Source organism: Lepidochelys olivacea (genome assembly GCF_965140295.1).
Source record: "Lepidochelys olivacea isolate rLepOli2 genome assembly, chromosome: 5".
Taxonomy (NCBI): Eukaryota; Metazoa; Chordata; order Testudines; family Cheloniidae; genus Lepidochelys; species Lepidochelys olivacea.
In genome coordinates, this window is record NC_140415.1 from 21,875,480 (window position 1) to 21,897,268 (window position 21,789).

Sequence of the window (21,789 nt, forward strand, 5' to 3'; positions counted from 1 at the left end):
ACTTTAAAAGTTTACAACTTTAAAATTTATTGAATGACAGCCTTCTTTTTTTTGGGCAATCCTCTGTTGTGGAGTGGCTGGTTGGCCGGAGGCCCCCCCACCGCGTTCTTGGGCGTCTGGGTGTGGAGGCTATGGAACTTGGGGAGGAGGGCGGTTGGTTACAGAGGGGCAGCAGTGGCAGTCTGTGCTCCAGCTGCCTTTGCTGCAGCTCAACCATACACTGGAGCATACTGGTTTGGTCCTGCAGCAGCCTCAGCATTGAATCCTGCCTCCTCTCATCACGCTGCCGCCACATTTGAGCTTCAGCCCTGTCTTCTGCCCGCCACTTACTCTCTTCAGCCCGCCACTTACTCTCTTCAGCCCTCCACCTCTCCTCCCGGTCATTTTGTGCTTTCCTGCACTCTGACATTATTTGCCTCCACGCATTCGTCTGTGCTCTGTCAGTGTGGGAGGACAGCATTAGCTCGGAGAACATTTCATCTCGAGTGCGTTTTTTTTTCTTTCTAAGCTTCACTAGCCTCTGGGAAGGAGAAGATCCTGTGATCATTGAAACACATCCAGCTGGTGGAGAAAAAAAAAGGGACAGCGGTATTTAAAAACACACATTTTATAAAACAGTGGCTACACTCTTTCAGGGTAAACCTTGCTGTTAACATTACATACATAGCACATGTGCTTTCGTTACAAGGTCGCATTTTGCCTCCTCCCACCGCGTGACTACCCCCTCAACCCTCCCCCCTCCCCGTGGCTAACAGCGGGGAACATTTCTGTTCAGCCACAGGCAAACAGCCCAGCAGGAATGTGTCCCTGAAGAAAAGCACCCTATTTCAACCAGGTGACCATGAATTATATCTCACTCTCCTGAGGATAACACAGAGAGAGAAAGAACGGATTTTGGTTGAATGCCAGCAAACATACACTGCAATGCTTTGTTCTACAGTGATTTCCCGAGTATGTGTTACTGGCCTGGAGTGATAAAAGTGTCCTACCATGAAGGACGAAATAAGGCTGCCCTCCCCAGAAACCTTTTGCAAAGGCTTTAGGACTACATCTAGGAGAACCGCAAATGCCAGGGCAAAGTAATCCTTTCACATGCTTGCTTTTAAACCATGTATAGCATTTTAAAAGGTACACTCACCAGAGGTCCCTTCTCCGCCTGCTGGGTCCAGGAGGCAGCCTTGGGTGGGTTCGGGGGGTACTGGCTCCAGGTCTAGGGTGAGAAACAGTTCCTGGCTGTCGGGAAAACCGGTTTCTCCGCTTGCTTGCTGTGAGCCATCTACAACCTCCTCCTCCTCCTCCTCATCTTCTTCGTCCCCAAAACCTGCTTCCGTATTGCCTCCATCTCCATTGAAGGAGTCAAACAACATGGCTGGGGTAGTGGTGGCTGAACCCCCTAAAATGGCATGCAGCTCATCATAGAAGCGGCATGTTTGGGGCTCTGACCCAGAGCGGCTGTTCGCCTCTCTGGTTTTCTGGTAGGCTTGCCTCAGCTCCTTCAGTTTCACGCGGCACTGCTTCGGGTCCCTGTTACGGCCTCTGTCCTTCATGCCCTGGGAGATTTTCACAAAGGTTTTGGCATTTCGAAAACTGGAACGGAGTTCTGATAGCACGGATTCCTCTCCCCAAACAGCGATCAGATCCCGTACCTCCCGTTCGGTCCATGCTGGAGCTCTTTTGCGATTCTGGGACTCCATCATGGTCACCTGTGCTGATGAGCTCTGCATGGTCACCTGCAGCTTGCCACGCTGGCCAAACAGGAAATGAGATTCAAAAGTTTGCGGTTCTTTTCCTGTCTACCTGGCCAGTGCATCTGAGTTGAGAGTGCTGTCCAGAGCGGTCAGAATGGAGCACTCTGGGATAGCTCCCGGAGGCCAATACCATCGAATTGTGTCCACAGTACCCCAAATTCGAGCTGGGAACGTCGATTTAAGCGCTAATCCACTTGTCAGGGGTGGAGTAAGGAAATCGATTTTAAGAGCCCTTTAAGTCGAATTAAAGGGCTTCACTGTGTGGACGGGTGCAGGTTTAAATCGATTTAACGCTGCTAAATTCGACCTAAAGTCCTAGTGTAGACCAGGGCTAAGACACTCATTAACATCAGTGGGATTTGGATCAGGAGTTTCCATGCGTTGAAGTGCTTGCAGTCTTTTGTCCTGTACTGTTTGTACATCTCAGTTCCTCAATCTTGGTTGGGGCTTCTAGGTGCTATGACAATGCAAATAATTAAAAATAATGTAAAAGACCTTATGAGGACACCTGTGCCTTCCTAATATGACACGTTGGCCCTGAGAATCAATCCTGCTTTTTTCTTTTCTTACCCTTTTTCGGGTGGTGTTTCACCCTTTCTGTTGCTAGTACCAGAAAAAAGAGGATTGTGTAGTAGTTAGAGCAGAAGATTGGGCTCAAATGATATGGTGCTATGAGACACTGGGTCTCAAATTACCCATCTGTAATATGGGGATAATACCCCCTGAGGAGGGGGTTAAGTTTTAATACTCCTAAAGTGTTTTTGGGTCCTCAGGTGAAAGTTGTTGTGTTGGTGCAGAGGATTATTTGCAATATCCATATTTAAAGCAAATCACCGTTGACTAAGACAGCATATTTTTAAACTGCTGGATATTTTTAATTAACATTTTAGGGGTTGCAGTAGTCAGATTGCATGATGTATTCAATTATGCATATTTATAATTTTCTCTCTTTCAGGCTGTTCCCTATTCCAGAGAGTTCAAACAGAAATATGATTACTTCAGGAAGAAGTTAAAGAAACCGGTAAGTAATTGCCTGCCCTGTGTTGGAGCCAATTGCCTTAGGGTAGGAAAACAACAATTGACTGCCCCAAGAATAGATAAGCAGTGCTGCACTCTGTTACTGTACATTCACCAGTTTTCCTTGCTCGTCCTACCACAGCTAGCTGAATATGAACAAATTGACTGAAGCTTTTCTGTATGGATCAAAAACGCTTTCAGTCTCAACCAAAACTGATAACTTGAGCCTCGAGGGCTGGGTTTCATTTATAAATGGACAATTAAAGCAGTGAGGCAACAAAGAAGCAGTAACAACTTAATATCACCTCAGAATTTGCACTAATTGGCATGTGTGAGGACAAGCTCAGATGAAAATCCAAGCCTTGAATGGGCATAAGGACTGAGACTTCCCTCTCACCTCAGAGGTGGTCTGTGCAAGAGCATTGTCGCAGGAAATTGGCAGAGCAGTGGGGAAGTTGGTGTTGCTGCCACTTATGGTATATTGGGTCTGTGAACAAAGAGGACTTCAATCATCAACATCTTTCACCAGCACTAAAAATCGCTTCGTGAAAATAAGAGACGAGCGCTCAGTGCTAACTTGCCTATGGTATTGATTGGCTCAATAATGATTTTAAAGTTTTGGTAGCCATAACCAGATTACAGGGGGTCCTGAGGCATTCTTTTGCTATACATGATATCTCCTTACCTTTGCATCCAAAATCTGTGAGGGCTGCTTCTTTCACTGTATTAAAATGCTGCACTTCTCAGGCACCAAATAGCAATTTTAGCAGCCGTGTTAGTCTGTATTCGCAAAAGAAAAGGAGTACTTGTGGCACCTTAGAGACTAACAAATTTATATGAGCATAAGCTTTCGTGAGCTACAGCTCACTTCTTCGGATGCATTCAGTGGAAAAAATCCGATGAAGTGAACTGTAGCTCACAAAAGCTTATGCTCAAATAAATTTGTTAGTCTCTAAGATGCCACAAGTTCTCCTTTTCTTTTGCAAATAGCAGTTGGCTTTCTGCTGCATTAAACAATATAATTGGCAGTAAAAATGTTTGCTTCAAGCCCATCTTAGCAGGAAAACTAGACATTTTTTTCCAATTTCTCTCCTGTCGCTTGTCTGTTCATCCCACCTTATTTTCATTCTGCTTATTCCACACACACATTCTTACTTCTCCTTTGCTTTTTTGCTATTTGTCTTCTTCTGTTGACTAATTTTCTTTAATATGCAGAATAGGATGGAAACCTTTGAGCCATTACAATGGAGCTGGCCCAGACTTATACCTGAAGGTAGTTGAAAATTTCTAGACACAATAGTAGGCTACCGTCTTATAGAGGGGGTGAAGCTCTGGAAAACAGGGTGCTGGAGAAACCTTTGATTCCTTAGCTGGGTTACTCACTGCTCTATGCTGTCATCTTAATACCGCTAGCAATGATGTGTAGGCTATGCATTCAGATCGACATTTCTCCTTTCGTGTAGGCTGATATACCAAACAGATTTGAGATGAAACTACACAGAAATAATATTTTTGAGGAATCCTATAGAAGAATCATGTCTGTGAAGAGGTCTGATGTACTAAAAGCTAGACTCTGGATTGAATTTGAGTCAGAAAAAGGACTTGACTATGGAGGCGTGGCCAGAGAATGGTTCTTCCTGTTGTCTAAGGAGATGTTTAATCCTTATTATGGACTCTTTGAATATTCAGCAACGTAAGTGTCCATTAAAATATTTCCATTGTAAGTGATCCAGATTAGTATTTGGATAGAAAAAAATGTTATGTAGTAGATCCCTTAGATTTTCCTTTGGGATGTACTTTTAAGTTCTTTAACCAAGACCAGTGTAAAATGTCTCTCTCTATACTGTGGTTTGTTACTTATTCCAGGAAACCTTCTGAAATGAAACTGCAGCTCTGATCTATTTGGCAACTTTCATTGTTTTGTAAATGTTCCACATCGTTTTGCAAGGCAACATACTGTAGGCATTTGTGCGACTAGCTAGCAGTAGTGAAAGGAATGGTACAAGAGAAGGGACTCATTTTATGTCACTCCCAATACAATGCATGGTTGTTGCTCATTTCAAATTCTGGGGTTTGGGTTGAAATTCAGCTCTCGTGGGCCAGCTTCTCGTTTACACTAACGACCCTTTACACAACTCTGGCACTATAAACGGGCCTTAAAGTGGGAGTGAATTACATTTACACTCATTGTAAGGCCCGTTTATGTTGCCAGATCAGTGTAAATGAGAAGCTGTCCCTTGTGCTCAAAGTGCCTTTATGTAATGTCATGTTATGTACTTAACTACTAATACAGTGGTTAAAGATTGATTTGTTTATTGCAGGCAGTGCTTTCTGTGTTTGGTGTCAATATCGAGTTCACTACTTTTTTCCAATAAAAGTGTTGAGTAGGCTGTAAAGGAGATGAACTGTATAAACAAGAAATTCCTTATTCTGTGTATCAGCTTCTCTTTTCTTTTCTTTTTAAACAATTGCACAACTTGCAAAGGAGCGTTCTATTTTTGTGTATAAGAAGCACAAGGTTGTAAAATATATGACTAGTTCAAAGTGCTGCAGAAACGTTTTTGCCTTTGAAAAGGTCCTTTTCATTCATTGGATATATGCAATAATGCATGAATATTTTAAACAAAAACTATTTAAGTTTTAAATTCAATTTGGCAGAAAAAGAGTAACAAGAAATCCCACTGAAGTGAGAATTGTCATTAAAAACAGGAATGAGAAATCATTACAGATAACATTTTTAACCTATGCTGCTAGGAAGCTTATTTTTTCCCCCTAACATTGTGGTAATAAAATGAATTTAGAATTCATGCTTGGAAATACTCATATTTCCAAAGTATCACTTACCTATTAGTGTAGTCATTCAGTCCCCCATTGCTGTGTGGATCACATTACTGTTTAACTCTTACAAGATATACAGGCACTCCCCTGTATATCTGTACGCAAGACCCGACTTATGCAAATCCGCACTTACAGAAAAAGTTACATAAGCTAGAAATAGGAGGTGGGTTTTTTTTGTTTTTGTTGGTTTTTTTGCATAATGGTTGGGTATACGTTTCTGACTTACCCAAAATTCGAGTTACGCAATGTGTTCCGGAACTGAACGATTGCGTAAGTTGGGGAGCATTTGTATTCAGTCTGAAGAACATAAACTAGGTAGCATCTATCCATGGTTTTGTGGGTTTTTTAATAAATCCATTGTCGTATTAGCACAATGACTTTATAGCAAATTTGGCAAGGACTGTATTCTTAGTTCTAGTTCTCTCCCAGGCTTAATCATTAGAATCTGTATTGTTCAGAGGTGGAATCAGGGCCAGCTCTAGGTTTTTTTTGCCGCCCCAAGCAAAAAGTTAGCCGCCCCAAGCTCCGAGAGCGCAACCGCCCCTGGAATTGTGCCACCCCACGCACGTGCTTGGTGCCTAGAGCCGGTCCTGGGTGGAATTCTGGCTATGACTCAGGTGCCAGGGAACCTTGCACCCCTGAGGATCTCTTGCATTTCCACCTTCTTTTACATTTCCCTCTCCCTTCACTAGTTTTTTCAAAGGCTTGTCCTCACAGCAACGTTTCCTTCGATGAAGGGGAATTATACAAGGCTCTTTTCTGAGCCAGTCAGGGTATGTCTACGCTGCAGTGTAAACCCAGGGTTAGTGGGACTCAAATCAGTTGACCCATGATAGGAAATCCTGGGCTTCAGCATCTATGTTGTATTTTAACCATATTTTAAGACTTTTCTCACCCGTGCTTGAACCTAGGGCTCTGGGAACCACACTGCAGTGCACAGACCTGAGTCAAAGGAACCATATCCCAGAGTCCCTACTCTTCCCCCACACACACACACCGAAATATGGCTGCCATAGCCCTAGGACTGTGGTGCACTGTGGGAAATCTTTACTGCTCAACATGCAGGAAGCAGCTTGCTTTGCAAAAGGCTTGATCGATTTGCAGAACAGGAGGCTCTCTGATAATGTGCTTGCAGATCGGTGATCAGAAGAATTGGCTTCTGTTTTTAATAGTGTGGATTTCAGATTGTTCAGAAAGAGAGGACAAAGGAAATTGTCCCATGGAATTGAGATACTTCCAGCTGACTCCTAGAACCCAAGTCAAGCGAGGCCGCATCTACACTGCAAAGCAATAGAGCTCAGAACCAGGTTGTGGCTTAACTTGAGCTCAGACCCTCAGCCCTGCAGGGTCCTGGGACCCTGGGTCCAGGTCCTGGGACCGTGGATCCAAGCCCTGGGTTAGCATAATAATAGTGTAGACACAAGGGGGGTTAGGCTTGAGCCCAGGCTTAAGCACGGGCTTACATTGCGGTGTAGTCATACCCTCAGTGCTATTCAATGTGCCCACAAGAGGACACTCCTAGAGATAGTCATATTAAGTGCTCTCGGGTAAAAGCCTGGTTCTGTTGAAGTCAATGGGAGTTTTGCCATTTACTTCAATAGAGCCAGGCTTTCACCCTGTCTTCCCCAGGGGCCGGGTGTAATATTTTTACTTTTGTCAGCCAGAGAGTTCAGGACTCACATTGTGAACAGCCACGTGGCAACGGTCATGTGATCATTGTGTTTATCGTAGCAATGTATTATTTTCTGTTCATGTGTCATCATTTTACAGCTCTCCTCTTATTTGTCCTTGTGCCCTTCTTTTCCCCCAGCATACAGACTGGGTGAAAGAACATTCTCACTTCATTCTCGAGGTTGCTGTGGTGCCAATGGCCCATCTCGATGTTAAGATTTTTTTTAAACAATTAGACATTTATATGAATAAGAATAGTATTGGCTGTTAGGTTTAGCGACAGGAATGATAAAATCACAGCAGCAGCAGCAGTCCTTGCGCTGCATGGCATAACCTGATCACTCGCTCAGGTCATGTCTTAGACTATAAACCCTTCAGAACAAGGACTATGTCCTTTTCTGTGTTTGTACATGCCTCAGTTTGGTCATCTGGTGAAGGCTATAGAGGTATTACATATTTAAGAAAAATAACATTTTTCCTGTGGTGAAGTGGTGCACGGTGGAGAATAGGGTGTAATGCCATTCTCACCTATCCTGCATTCACCACACTTGGAGACAGGTATCACACAAGTGGCAATGTCAGTCACTTCTGGTATGGTGATTCTTACATTCCTAACAATACAGTTTTGACTCCCTCACCCCAGTAAGCAATCTGTAAAATGCAGCAGCTAAGGCACACAAAGAAAAATTTAAATACTGACCTACTTGACTGCAGAAATAGAAAATAGATGGCCCAAAGTCAAATTGCTTATTAATGTATCTGAAGTCAACTACTTGATTATTTAAACAGTTTTTTTTTTCTCTTCAAAAAAAAAAGGGACAACTATACCCTTCAGATTAATCCCAATTCAGGTCTTTGTAATGAAGATCATCTGTCCTATTTCACATTTATTGGACGAGTTGCTGGCCTGGCAGTGTTTCATGGGAAGCTATTAGATGGTGAGTTTAAAAAAAAATAATAAATGTTGTTATGGCATGTGTCATTTTTATTGACTTTTACTCCTGTGAGCCCTTGCAGAGCCAGCATAGCTAAAGGAGAGTGAGCTGCATTCTGTTCCTGGTAGCGCATCACCTACAGAATTGCTTCCTATGTTCAAATCAGCCACAGCTGAGGGCTGTGAGGTTGCACAAGTGGCAGTGAGGATATAATTTGATCTGTAGAATCTTTTATTACTGGTGTGGTGTGAGAGAGAAATATTCCAGGTTGACCTTGGGATCCTGAAATAAGCATGCAATTATAAAGATGACTCTTTCTAAACTGAGTCCATTTTATCTGGAGTCACTAAGGCACAATAAACCATGAACTTCACAATGTCTTTTTTACAGTCACTTTGCAGAGCAGAATGGCACCTCATAAATTGGGAGCTCAACCCTTGGACCTAAATTCTCCAGACTTTTTTATCTCTTTTACATTGTAGCTCCATTGATAGTTACACTGCCATAAATCTGTTGCCATGGAGTGGAGAACTGGTCCTCTGTGCTTACAGAAAAGATGGGAAAGTCGTGTTGACTTAAGCAGTTGTATCTGTGTTAACAGAGGGCAATTTCTTTGCCATTGGCAAGCTAAAGCAATACGATGCTTTTTTAAACCGGAACAAATCTATTCTATGCCTTGACCTATGGTGGGTAGAGCAGAATAGTGGAGGTTACGCTCTCTTTCCTCCGCTGCCTGAATGATTTTATCCTCTAACAATTTAATAATTGGAATTGCCGCAAGCTACATCATAACCTTGAGGCAATACATAATACTAAAATATGGGTTTTCTGTGCAGCTGCTGCAGCTGGAGTGCTATTTCAACTCATTTTCTCCCAAGGACTCTGTCAGAATGACAGTGGATGTGGATGCTGGGTGGATTGTTGTGGAAGGCTAGGGATAGTGATCAGTTTTAATGACAACAGTAACACAGGACACTTCCAAGGGACTGTTGTAATGAGTGGCTGTGGTTAATGAACGGCCCCCTGGCTTCACTTCAGGATGTCATCTCTCTTAGCTGATTGTTAATCCCCAAGAAATGACCTATGCTTGTACTGTTACTACTAGGATATATTACACTGCAGTGGCTGCTGATTATAATTTTTTGTTTTACACTTGCTAATCTGATATCAATGTGGTATTTTTTTCTTTTCTAATTCTCTCCGTATTCTTTCCTTGGGACATTGAAAGGTGTGAAAGAGTGCTGGTTTTAGCAGTGTTATTATTTGCTGAGTCAATCTATTTACTTGTGCCTCTTCGGGTTGTTTTTTTCAGGCTTCTTCATCAGGCCTTTTTATAAGATGATGCTAGGGAAACAAATAACACTGAAAGACATGGAGTCAGTGGTAAGTGAACACTTAAAACTTATTAGTGTTGAGTGACACGGTGGGCAAGGTAATATCTGTTATTGGATCAACTTCTGTTGGTGAGAGATACAAGCTTTTGTACTCCACAGAGCTCTTCTTCAGGTCTGGCTCTTGGAGCTCAAAAGTTTGTCTCTTTCACCAACAGAAACTGGTCTAATAAAATATATTACCTCATCCACCTTCTCGCTCTCATATTCTGGGGCCAAAACGGCTACAACAACACTGCAAATAACTTCTTAGTGTTGTCAATTACATGAGTTTCTTCTCTGGGGAAATTGTAAAAGCTAATACTTCTAATAAACTACATGGTGGCAAACACAAGTTAGAGCGGTGAGAACTTGGGGAACATTTCTTATTTTTTAATAGATGTACTTTTGTGTCTGCCAAGATAGTGATTTTAGGCGTAATCCATTAAAATTATGGGGAAAAATAGGGGTCAATTAGAAAAACAACTTGAGGTGCTTTTTTGTTTTCTTATTTATGCTGTAGACTTTCTGCTTCCTCCTTTCCCTTCCCAAACTAAGTAGACCAATGGGCAGGCATATAGAATCATAGAAATGTAAGGCTGAAAGGGACCTTGAGAGGCCATCAAGTCCAGTCTCCTGTGATGAGGCCAGACCAAATAAAGCTAGACCAGCCCTGACAGGTTTTAGTCCCACCTGTTCTGAAAAACCTCCAGTGATGGGGATTCCACAGCCTCCTTTGGCAGCCTGTTCTACAGCTTAACTACTCTTATAGTTAGAAAGATTTTCCTAATATCTCATCTATATCTCCCTTGCTTCAGATTAAGTCCATTACTTCTTGACCTAGCTTCAGTGGACATGGAGGGCAATTGGTCACCATCCTCTTAACGTATTTGAAGACTGTTATCAGGTTTCTCCTCAGATGTCTTTTTTCAAGATGAAACTTGCTCAGTTTTTGTTATCCTTTCCTCATAGGTCCTGTTCCCTAAGCCTTTTTATCATTTTTGTTGTTCTTTCTGGGCTCTAGGCAGTTTAAACACATCTTTCGTAAAGAGTGGCATCAGGAATTTGACACAATGCTCTAGCTGAGGCCTAACCCAGGACAGTTACCTCTGTGACTAGAGCAGGACAATTATCTCTGTGACTTACATTTTTACTGAGGGAATTCTGCACCAAAAGAACAAAAATTCTGAAAAATTTTGCACAATGTCAATAAATGTCTAGCATGGCAGTGGGGAGCACAGGCCGCAGAGGTGGGAGATCACTCTGCAAGTTCCCCCACCCTAGACACAGACCCTATCTGCCCTCTCCCACTTCCTGCCCCCTGACTGCCCCCCTCAAAACACCCGACCCATCCAATCCCCCTTGCTCCTTGTCCCCTGACTGCCCCAACCCCTATACACACCCCTGCCCTCTGACAGGCCCCCCCGGGACTCCCATGCCTATCCAACCACTCCCTGTCCCCTGACTGCCCCCCAGGTCTCCCTGCCCCTTACCCAATTCCCCCCCCCCCCACCCCTTACCATGGGATGGGGTTCAAGGTCTTGATAATCCCCCTGGATCATTTCTGTTAGCAGATGTAAAACCGATGCTGCCTGACTAGTTCTTAGTTCTACAACAACTCTTCTTGGTCTTCTCAACAGTTTGTTCCATGGGAGAGGAGCAAGATGCAGTTGATCTTTGTTGGTGTCTAGAGTGTCACGGGTATTTTTCGATCAGTGACACATGACCGTGAATGCACTGCTTTAAAAATGCCGTTCAGCTGCTTGATCTGTGCTCCTCCTCCTCCCACTGTCTTTGTCATGCTCACTGGAGTTTGCTTGTCACTTGTTCAGTCCAATGAACAAACCCTGTTCTGATCGGATTCTGAGTTAATAACAAACTTTTCACTTACTTTTTTTGCCTCTTTTAATTGGAAACCTTAATTTTTGATCACCTTTGCAGGTGCCGTTTTCACTATTCTTTTTGTTTTGTTCTTTCTCTCCTGTTGGCTCATTCTTTCATTGTAAATCTAGGAGAAGTTGAGGATATGAACCATCCAGGGAAACAGTAGGCATCTAGTAGTTGATGGATTTTTTCAGCTTAATAAAGCAACTTAATAAATTGGTATCAGCTTTGCCTTGGAATGAAATGATACTACTGGGCTATTACAGACCATTTTAATTTGATTTATTTTTGTATAAATAACACAGTCATGAGTGTGAACATAGAAAATATAGTATTCAGGAATAATGTAAATTAATAATGCAAACTATCTGATTTCCACTTTGTTATAGCTGTACCAAAATGAAAAGGAAGACTGTACAATCAGATAAGAAATGTGAGAGATTGCAGTCCATTTTAATTATTTCTAGAGCTCTAATTTCAGTTTATTGGTTTTTATATTTATAGTCTATAGCATGTAATGTCAAGTAAACAATAATGTACGCATTTTCAAAGAGTGCTTAATCGTAACCTGGTCTGTTACTACAGGATAGTGAATATTATAACTCTTTGAAATGGATCCTGGAAAATGACCCTACGGAGCTGGATCTCATGTTTTGCATAGATGAGGAAAACTTTGGACAGGTATGTATCAGTTACTAAAAAAGAAAACAAAGATTTCAAACTTACCTTTCCTTCTTCTTTACTTGTCAGTTACTGCCAAACATTCACTAATACTGGGCAGTATTTGTGGTTTGGGAACTCAGTCAGAACTTTCAAGTGTTAATGGTTAGTGCTGCCAACTGCCACGCAGGCTTCCGATCCTGGACTCCTTTCTCCAGGGGTCAGCTGAGACTATGGGAAAGTTCCATAAGTAAGTCCATTCAGGCCCAGTGGCCAGGAGGGCACTAAATAGCAGTCCTCTCAGACAAACTGTATGGGAAGAAGTGGTGTACACAAGCTCTTCTCCAACACTGTGCTAGAAAAGTTCCTCAGCTTTTGTTCTGGAGGGACCACTTCTGGAGTGAAAGAGTAGGTGTCTTGATGCCCTATGCAGACTTTGGGCTCTGTGATCAGACTGCCAATTAAGGTGCCAAGTGAAGATGGCGTTTGTTTTTACTGTATACACACTATTGAAAATGAACTAGATCAAGAACAACCAACTTATTCTTGGGGGAGCTGGTAGCAAATGCTATTTTTACATTGCCTAACATTCTCCATTATAAAAGATTCTTGTGACATTCGTTTTAGAAGCTCTTCCACCACCTATATTTGCAGCAGGCCTTCGATATTCGCAGGGGGACCCACCCTGAGGCTACCAAAGTGCCATTTCTTTGTCCCATGAAATTCCGTTAAGCCTTTGCTGAGAAACTGTTAAAAATCACTATTTTCTGTCTCTCACTTACATTTGTCAGGAAAACTCTGGCAGCCTGCCAAAGTAACTAAACACCACAAATGTTCTAAGGTAGTGGTTCCCAAAGTTTTCGGAAGTGCTCTCCTCCCTCCCCCCTGCTGGAGTTTGGGGGGGGGTATGGACAGGGGTAATGGGGCCGGGGCCACAGCTGTGGGAGGTTCTGGGGTTGGGTCTGGGAACGAAGCTACAGCCAGGGGTGAAGGACGGCTAGCACTGGGAGCGGAGCCGCAGCCGGGGCTCGGAACGGAGCCGCGGCTAGGCCACAGAGTGGGCCAGCAGCCAGGGCTGCAGCCGGGTGTTGAGCTGTGGCTGGGGGCAGAGCGGGGCTGGCCAGTGCTCCCTCCCTGCCCCCCATGGGGGCTGGCCCAGGCCCCGCTATCCCACCCCCTTAAATGTTCCACCACTGCCAAGGCAGCACAGGCTACTTGGGAGTGCCTGGAAGCTAACAGAATAGTTGTGGCAAGGAAAGGAACTAGGCTGGATTCCCTTCCCCCACACTCAGCACACTGCCTTAGTGGCACAAGGTGCCTGCTGGGGGCAGTACATGGAGCAGGAACTGGATCAGGCTTCCGCACTCCCTCCACAAGTCTCCCCCACGCACACTTAGACTAGTATCTGGCCCCATCAGTCCATTCCCTCCTCCCCTTCCACTTGGGGCACCACAAAGGCCAGAGCTCCCACATTTCCCAGAGGGGTGCAGAGGGCTAGAGAGAGACTCAGGCCAGGGTCCTCCCAGCTACCCCCTGCATCCCATATAGCCTCTGGGAGAGCCACATAGGGCAGGAACTTCCTCAACTCCTGGGTGGTGGGGGAAGAGAGATACAGGCCAGGTTGGGCATCCATTTCTTTTCTTTCTCCCCCACCCCCTGCTGTTTTCCCCATCTGACTACCTCCAGTCCCACCGTCTGGCCAGCAGTCCATCTCTCTTTGGTGCCTCTCCTGGGGCCAGCCAGTATCCATGTCATTTGGGAGTGGTGGAGAGGTGGTGTTGCCTGATTTGTCGCATCACCTCCTTTCTGCAATGGTAGAATTGAAAACATTCCCCTTCCTTCTGGTCTACTACTTTCCCTCTCAACTTTGAGACTGGTAGACTCCCCACATTAATGCAGAGAAATCCCACAAGGAGTAGTGGCACGTACAGGAGTATTTCCAGTCTGACTGCAGTAGACTGGGGTTAGGAATGGTAAACAAGGAATTTCAAAAGGAAGGATACTTCTTGCTTCCCCCAAAAGGTATAAATGGAAGCAGGTCATTGGTAAGGGAGTATGGGACCTGTTATGGGACTGAGGAATCACAGCTCAGCCAGAGACTAATGAAACTCACAACTAGGCAAAATGCTGACAGCTCCTTTTGCTGCAAAAGCCTTTAGAAGGTAGCATGTTGTGTTGTCATGTGTTAGATGACAACACAACAGCCCAAATTTTCTCCAATAGTTGATTTCACTGTATCGCACCGAAGTGCTCTGAGGAACTAGCTCCCTGAGAATCTCCTTGTGTAAGTGACTGGATGAAATCCTTAAGGAAGTTGTGTATACCAGAGCGGGAGACATCTTTGCTTCCTGAATTTGCTATTGTCCTTGATGTTTTTGTTCTATATACATAGACCAAAAATATGCAAGAAGTGAAGAACAGTAATAGAATTTCAAACATCTGTTCTTTCTCCTTTAATGAACAACAGGGGGAGGATTTTGATAGTTCTTACAAACAAGGCAGGAAATCCATGGGGTGGCTATTATAAATATGTGAAGTGCTGGGGAGCCTCCTTTCAAGAACATAAAATGAAAGGACACTGTGCTACATTCAGAACCCATAATGGCTCTGAGATTGTTTCTTATTGTCTAAATGCAATGTAGCTTCTGGTGATGGGAACAAAACAGCAACAAAATCCTGCCTCTTCCTGGATGCCATACAGGACAAGGAGTAATGGTCTCAAGTTGCAGTGGGGGAGGTTTAGGTTGGATATTAGAAAAAACTTTTTCACTAGGATGGTGGTGAAACACTGGAATGCGTTGCCTAGGGAGGTGGTGGAATCTCCTTCCTTAGAAGTTTTTAAGGTCAGGCTTGACAAAGCCCTGGCTGGGATGATTTAATTGGGGATAGGTCCTGCTTTTGAGCAGGGGGTTGGACTAGATGACCTCCTGAGGTCCCTTCCAACCCGATATTCTATGATTTTATGATTTGTGTCTGGGATCTGAATAGCTTTATCCCCTTTGACCAGGAGGCTAAAGCTGTTCTTTTATTTGTGATTTTCTTTTGTTGTCTTCTCTGACCTTCAGGTATTGCATAGCTGGGAGTCTCTGTGCTCTGCGTGTGTGTCCGTCCCATGTTGGTGATAGTTTTTATCAAATCTCTCTTTTCTCAGCACCATTTTACTAGATACTTAGTTTATTGTGTCCCCAGTTACTGGCGACTTCTGAAATGAAGATGCTGAGAGTGAAGTACAAGGTTGTACCTAACATGGGCTAGATTCACTTCATGGGTTCCACCAGTAGAACTAGATTTCAGGATGTGGCAGTAGAAATTGCCAGGAGCAGAACAGCAGCTTAAAGTCAACCAGTGCCTTTCATCCTTTGTCTCCCTTAAGATGAATCCTAGACCAAATTTCAGAGTAGCAGCCGTGTTAGTCTGTATCCACAAAAAGAAAAGGAGTACTTGTGGCACCTTAAAGGCTAACAAATTTATTTGAGCATAAGCTTTCGTGAGCTACAGCTCACTTCATCGGATGCATTCAGTGGAAAATACAGTGGGGAGATTTATGTACATAGAGAACATGAAACAATGTTACCATACACACTGTAAGGGGAAAAGGAGTACTAGTGGCACCTTAGAGACTAACCAATTTATTTGAGCATAAGCATAAGCTGTAGCTCACGAAAGCTTATGCTCAAATAAATTGGTTAGTCTCTAAGGTGCCACTAGTACTCCTTTTCTTTTTGCAAATACAGACTAACAGGACTGCTACTCTGAAAACTGTAAGGAGAGTGATCACTTAAGGTGAGCTATTATCAGCAGGAGAGCTGGGGCGTGGGGGTGGGAACCTTTTGTTGTGATAATCAAGGTGGGCCATTTCCAGCAGTTGACAAGAACCTCTGAGGAACAGTGGGGGGTGGAGGGGGGGGAAATAAACATGGGGAAATAGTTTTACTTTGTGTAATGACCCATGCACTCCCAGTCTCTATTCAAGCCTACGTTAATAGTATCCAGTTTGCAAATTAATTCCAATTCAGCAGTCTCTTGTTTGGAGTCTGTTTTTGAAGTTTTTTTGTTGGAGAATTGCAACTTTTAGGTCTGTAATCGAGTGACCAGAGAGATTGAAGTGTTCTCCAACTAGTTTTTGAATGTTATAATTCTTGACGTCTGATTTGTGTCCATTTATTCTTTTACATAGAGACTGTCCAGGCCAAATGGACATCCTGCACTGGAGGAGCGAATCAAAGCTCATGTTTGCACTGTAGGTGTACTCACAGATTCTGACTAAATACCTAGAGTCCAGTTCCAGCATAATGTGAACTCGGACTAGTACTTCAGAGGGTTCTCTCAGGGACTTGTTTGGCTGTTCCCATGTGTTAGTCAGGAATCTGGAGACCAGCCTGAAGACATTGTATTCGCTTTCATGACAAATATACTGTTTTTATTTTTTTCCTTTGCAGCTGCTGCTAAGGGACATATGTTGTTTTACAGCTCATCTTGTGCTCAATCTGCCATTCCATTCTTTAATTAAAAGATCCCATTCTCTGGCTTATGCAGTGCTCATCCAGAGTAACTTCTGTTGAACTCTTGTTTGTCAGTTTTATTTTCCTCAGATCATTGTTTGCATCTATTTTAGTTTACTGTAAATTTTGACATTTCTTGTTTTAAAGGATCTACCAATGAGTAAGTGGCAAACAAATACAGTAAATTGCTTTCAGTCTTAATACTTTTTTCCCCATCTAGGTTACTCACTTTCTAGCAGAATTATATAATCATCAGAAACGTTCTTTAGAATTCTGTGCTCATGGTTTTTCTGCTTAACAAAATCTTCTAATCTGCTTCATGGTGGTGCCCTTTTCCAAATCAAAGTTTCTCTGATTATTATGCTGTCTGCTAACTTTTAAAATTCTTCAAAATACTTGTCTAGATCTTGAGATAGCTGTTCCACATTTTGCCAAAACTGTAACGTGTTCATTATCCAAATGATTCTTCATACTCTGACCTAGGGTTCTGATAATGTCCCTCCTGCTAAACAATTCAGTATTAATGAACCACTAAAGGAGATTTCATTTGTAGTGGGCGCCTCAGATCTGCATAGATTCCAGGGGCACCCTCTTGCTCTGGCACCACCTCAAAGGGGAGGCTCCATAGAAAAGAGCATACAGCCTGGACTGTGTTTTTCTCATCTAAGCTCCACAGGGAATGATGTGTGTAACCCACCACTCAGACATCACCCACCAGTCAGACTTCACCCGTTTAGCGACCCCAGCCATGTGAAATAAACCCCCCCATACAGAATCTGGAGAAGGGGAGATGGAGCCCATGGTAGTGAATGATATCCCCTTTTCTGCATGGGAAGAGGGGACATTCGTGAATGGAGACGGAAGGAGAATGACCCAGACTCTGGTGTGGTAGTAGGCAGTTCAGGAGATGCAGAGGGTAAAAGTGCCACCTTTATAGCCCCCAATCCTGTTCCCTCCACAGACTGGACCAGTCCCTAGCATAAGTTAAAGCAACCCATGTCTGTCTTATGTCTAGCTGCCATGGCCCCAGCACTCATTTTCTTTTACCCCTGGACACTGCTCCCTGTACTACCCAGGGGTTTGCCCATACTGGAGAAATATGCCAGTTAAGCTGACACTGTAGCAGCTTTGTGTTGCTGGAAGATAGCCACCATAGCAGGCTTGCTGTCCCAAGTGTTGTGCGGTGGTAATCCAAAATTTGCTTCACAGTCAATACAGTGCATAATGCAAGCTCATAAATGACCATACAGAAATCTGTCCTAATGATTAGCTAGCTTTAAATATGAAACATCTTGACACTCAGTATAAAAGCCTCATTAGCTATTTCTACATATTAGTTACTTTTTAACATACATTGAAATCTATAGAGGGCTTATGAATTAGAAAATAGTTTAACAGATACTTATGTAATAACAGTCTCCTAATGAACTTTTAACACACTATTCAAAGATAGTAGATCTTAAAGATATATTTCCTGAAATAATTCCATGTTCTGTTTGTTTGGTTTGTTTTGTCTTTTAAAATACAGACATATCAAGTCGATTTGAAGCCAAATGGGTCAGAAATCATGGTAACAAATGAAAACAAAAGGGAATATATTGAGTACGTATATACTTTATTGTATTAATTTAAAAGTCTGTCTAACCGTAGTAGCATGCTTTTTGGAACTTAACCTGCTACGATATTCCAGTGTGCAGCATAAATTCTACAGACAACTGATCATTAAGTAGAAAAATCCTTTTTACTAACATGGTTTGTCTGAGTATTAGTGTTTTGCTGGTTTGGGTTTTATCATTTTTAGTCACTGTAGAAAGTACAACCAAGACTAATCAACCCAATGCATGGAATGTATTAAAAGCCATCTTGATGTTTTGGGAGGTGGTACTTTCAATACTGGGTATCTATCCATTCTGGGTTTTGCCATTATTAATACTAATTAGCAAACAGTAAAGCTCTAATTAATGTATTAACAAGCACTCATAAACAAAACTCTTTTTACTTGCGTAGTATTTTATAAATGTTTTGTTCAACATTCTGGTCACAGTTCAGCAAGATGCATGAGAGTTAGGCACACGCTTAAGTAACATACTGAACTGGAACCTGTAAAAGGAATAGTTGCTACTTTTTTACTTTATATTGTTGGCAGGTTTCCAGTGTACTGACTGACTCTCCTGGGAAAACCATTAGAAATTCTCATTTCTCCTCTGTTTTTATGAATTCTTTTCTGTTGCTGCTGCTAACATCTAAAATATACCTACAAGCCTAATTGTTTTTACTTGATTGAAGACATGTCACTTTTCCTGACTGTTGTGTTTGCAGACGCACAAAACTAGGTGCTATAAACATTTATTTTCTCTTTCTTCTTAATAATGAGCAATAAAGAAAAGCTCTATTAGGGGGCTTATTCCTTCACCCACTTACTTCCCTGGTTCTTCTCGCATGAACAGAGAGCAACAATACCCAAAGTCCAAAGGTGCAAACAATTCGATGTTTATTGGGGTGAACTTCCAGCAAGCATAATTCCAGTTTCCTTCCTTAGTGTCCTCCTTCCCAGCTCTGACCCCACAGAGCCTTACCTGTGTCCCTGTTCCCATTTCCCCTTTTAGCAAAACATGATTCCAATTTCCCCACCCCCATTCCCTGTTCCCATTTCCCCCCCCACACACACACACACACACACTTCCTGACTGACTGCAGACTATGTAGTAAAACTTGAGTTCTGCTTAGCTCTACCTTAACCAATCATTTTACTGAAATTTAACTGGCCAATCCTAACATATTGTAACGTGATTATTTAACCAATTATATCCCACCACCTTAATTAGTTTACACCCAGCAAAATTAATTTCTACAGCAGACAGGAACAATCACAGAACCAGACAGAGATTATACTGACAAACAATAGGGAAATGGGGACTACAGTGATAGAACAACAAAGAAATGAGGATTTCACATCCCAGCTATTGATAAGTGAGTTCTTGCCAGACAGGATGCTATCAAACTAAGTTTCCTTTTTCATCTTCTAGGCACTTCCCTTTCTCTGGAGGTGATAGGCACTATCAGGACAGGACTGAATTCCTAACAGCCCAATAGCACCTTATTTCAATGTGACTAGTTTGGAATGTGAGGATCTGACCATTCGCTTCCCAGCTTATGGATGCCTCTGCTGCTTAGCCAAAGATCTTAGCTAAGCACAGGGCCTCAGACTGTCACAGTAAGAGAAGGACCTTACACCTGCAGACAGTGATTTTGATTCTTTCTTTTATACCTCTATAACTAGTGATAAGAATACACCTAAATTCTTAGAGTATAGGCCTTTACAGACAGGCCTGAATATCTATATCCTAACAAGCTCCTTGAAAATCTAGGGCTATGTTGTGAAAGTTTGCGCAAGTGAATTCTGCTTGCACCTAGGTATTTCCTGTGTTGACTCACATATTCAAGTTATTCTCAGAGATGCGGAATGGGTAGCTTTTACTTGTACACGTCCTCATTTCCTCGTTGTACTTTCATTATATGGAAATAAATAGCATATCTTAAAAAATCCTTTCATAAAATTCCACAGGGATTCCCGCCCCCACTCCTCCCAGTACATGGAAATAATTTGTATTCTCCATTACACTAACAATACTCAAGCTAATATGTATGAAAATATAAACTACACCTTTGTCTTCCTCACCTTCTCTACCCACCAAAAAATAAAACATACAAACCAATAGCTCCTCACAATCCTGATAACTAAAATGTACTTCTTATATGACCCCTATATTAATTATATGTTCACAATAATCAAGAGAGTGTGTTTGTGAATGTACGGAAGGAATGAGGAAGGAATTGGAATTCTAAAGTGTTATTCAAAAAGACACAAAATGTTAATGCAGAAGTGATTGAGTATTGGAAAAGAAGCGGCATAAATGTTTGAGTTTCAGTACACCTTGTTGGCAGTATAGATTGTTTAAATATAGTAGTGACTATTGTTTGCAGACTATTTAAATCATTTTACAGTCCTTCCTAGGAGAAATAAATAAAAAAAGAAACAAAAAACCCTTCCCAAAAACTGAATTCCTTGTTTTATCACAGGTGGATGTATCAGTGCTATTGTCTGTAGATATAATTTCTGTATAAATTCACTTAATCTGTAGAAAATTGTTAAAAGTTCCAAACTCTCATTCTTTTGGTCCTAAATCACACTCAGATGAATTCTGTTTTTAATGAATTGTTTGACTTTTCCTAAATAATCCATTAGTACATTGTATACCTTCTCTTGACCACTCATATAGTAAAATGCAGTAGTAATTTTTATAATGGTACGAAGGTAAGCAATCATAATAGTAATATAGATTTCAGTCACAAAACAAGTAGCTACAAAATTTCTAATGGAAATGCAGGCTGTAGGCAAAATTCAGAAGTTTTGCTTTTTAATTGAATTAGTGGAATGACTTACTATCCCAAATTCACTTTATATGTATAAAACATTCAAGCTAAGACTTTTAAAAATGGGTGCCTGAAGTTAGGCCCTTAAGTCCATATTTAAATATCTAAATGAGTCAGTAACTTAGACTGGCTTCACTGGGAACGCCTGGGTGTTTCCGTGCTTTTGAAGGACCGACTATTTCTTTAGTTGCCTAAAAAATAAGGATAAATAAGTATCTTAGTCTACCTTGAGGGTCCCATTTTTTAAAAAACTTAGCATTTTCTAGGCTATTTCAATCAGAGACCAAGTTGTTTCACCATGTTCTGCTTAAAATAAATTTAATCTCCATAGGAAAAAAAAGATTAATTTAACTTCTGTACTTTTAGTGCAAACTTCCTAATGATGTGGAACAGTCATATCTAAAGATTTTTAAACATATATCCAAAGCCATTTAAATGTAAGCTGTTCATTGGGATTACTATTTTTTATACTCATCTGTGATTTTTTTTCACCACCTTATGTCTTCTCATGGAAATTTGAGCAGTTAATGAAGAGATGCACATATTCATATGCTCAGTAGACATCCAAACTCAAGCATAAATTGGAGGCATTTTTCCCTTTGTTTGCTCTGTTTATTTTATATCAGTATTTGATGAATGATTACTGAAGCTATAAATGAGAAACTGAAAACATTAGAATAGTGAGATCTTTAAACATTCTGTTTATATCTTCTAATAAAAGTATTTCTGT

The 21,789-nt window shown here is 41.9% G+C and overlaps 1 protein-coding gene across 9 annotated transcripts in view; it reads left to right on the forward strand.

The window, feature by feature from the left end:
• Positions 1 to 21,789, forward strand: part of NEDD4L (NEDD4 like E3 ubiquitin protein ligase) — a 374,946-nt gene that overhangs the window by 339,344 nt on the left and 13,813 nt on the right. For all 9 annotated transcript variants that reach the window (XM_084629494.1, XM_084629492.1, XM_084629493.1 and 6 more), the window contains 6 exons: positions 2,704 to 2,769; positions 4,229 to 4,458; positions 8,091 to 8,212; positions 9,522 to 9,592; positions 12,049 to 12,144; positions 18,154 to 18,227. In XM_084629494.1, coding sequence (XP_084485620.1) covers positions 2,704 to 2,769; positions 4,229 to 4,458; positions 8,091 to 8,212; positions 9,522 to 9,592; positions 12,049 to 12,144; positions 18,154 to 18,227 — 659 coding nt within the window. The remainder of the gene's footprint in view (positions 1 to 2,703; positions 2,770 to 4,228; positions 4,459 to 8,090; positions 8,213 to 9,521; positions 9,593 to 12,048; positions 12,145 to 18,153; positions 18,228 to 21,789) is intronic.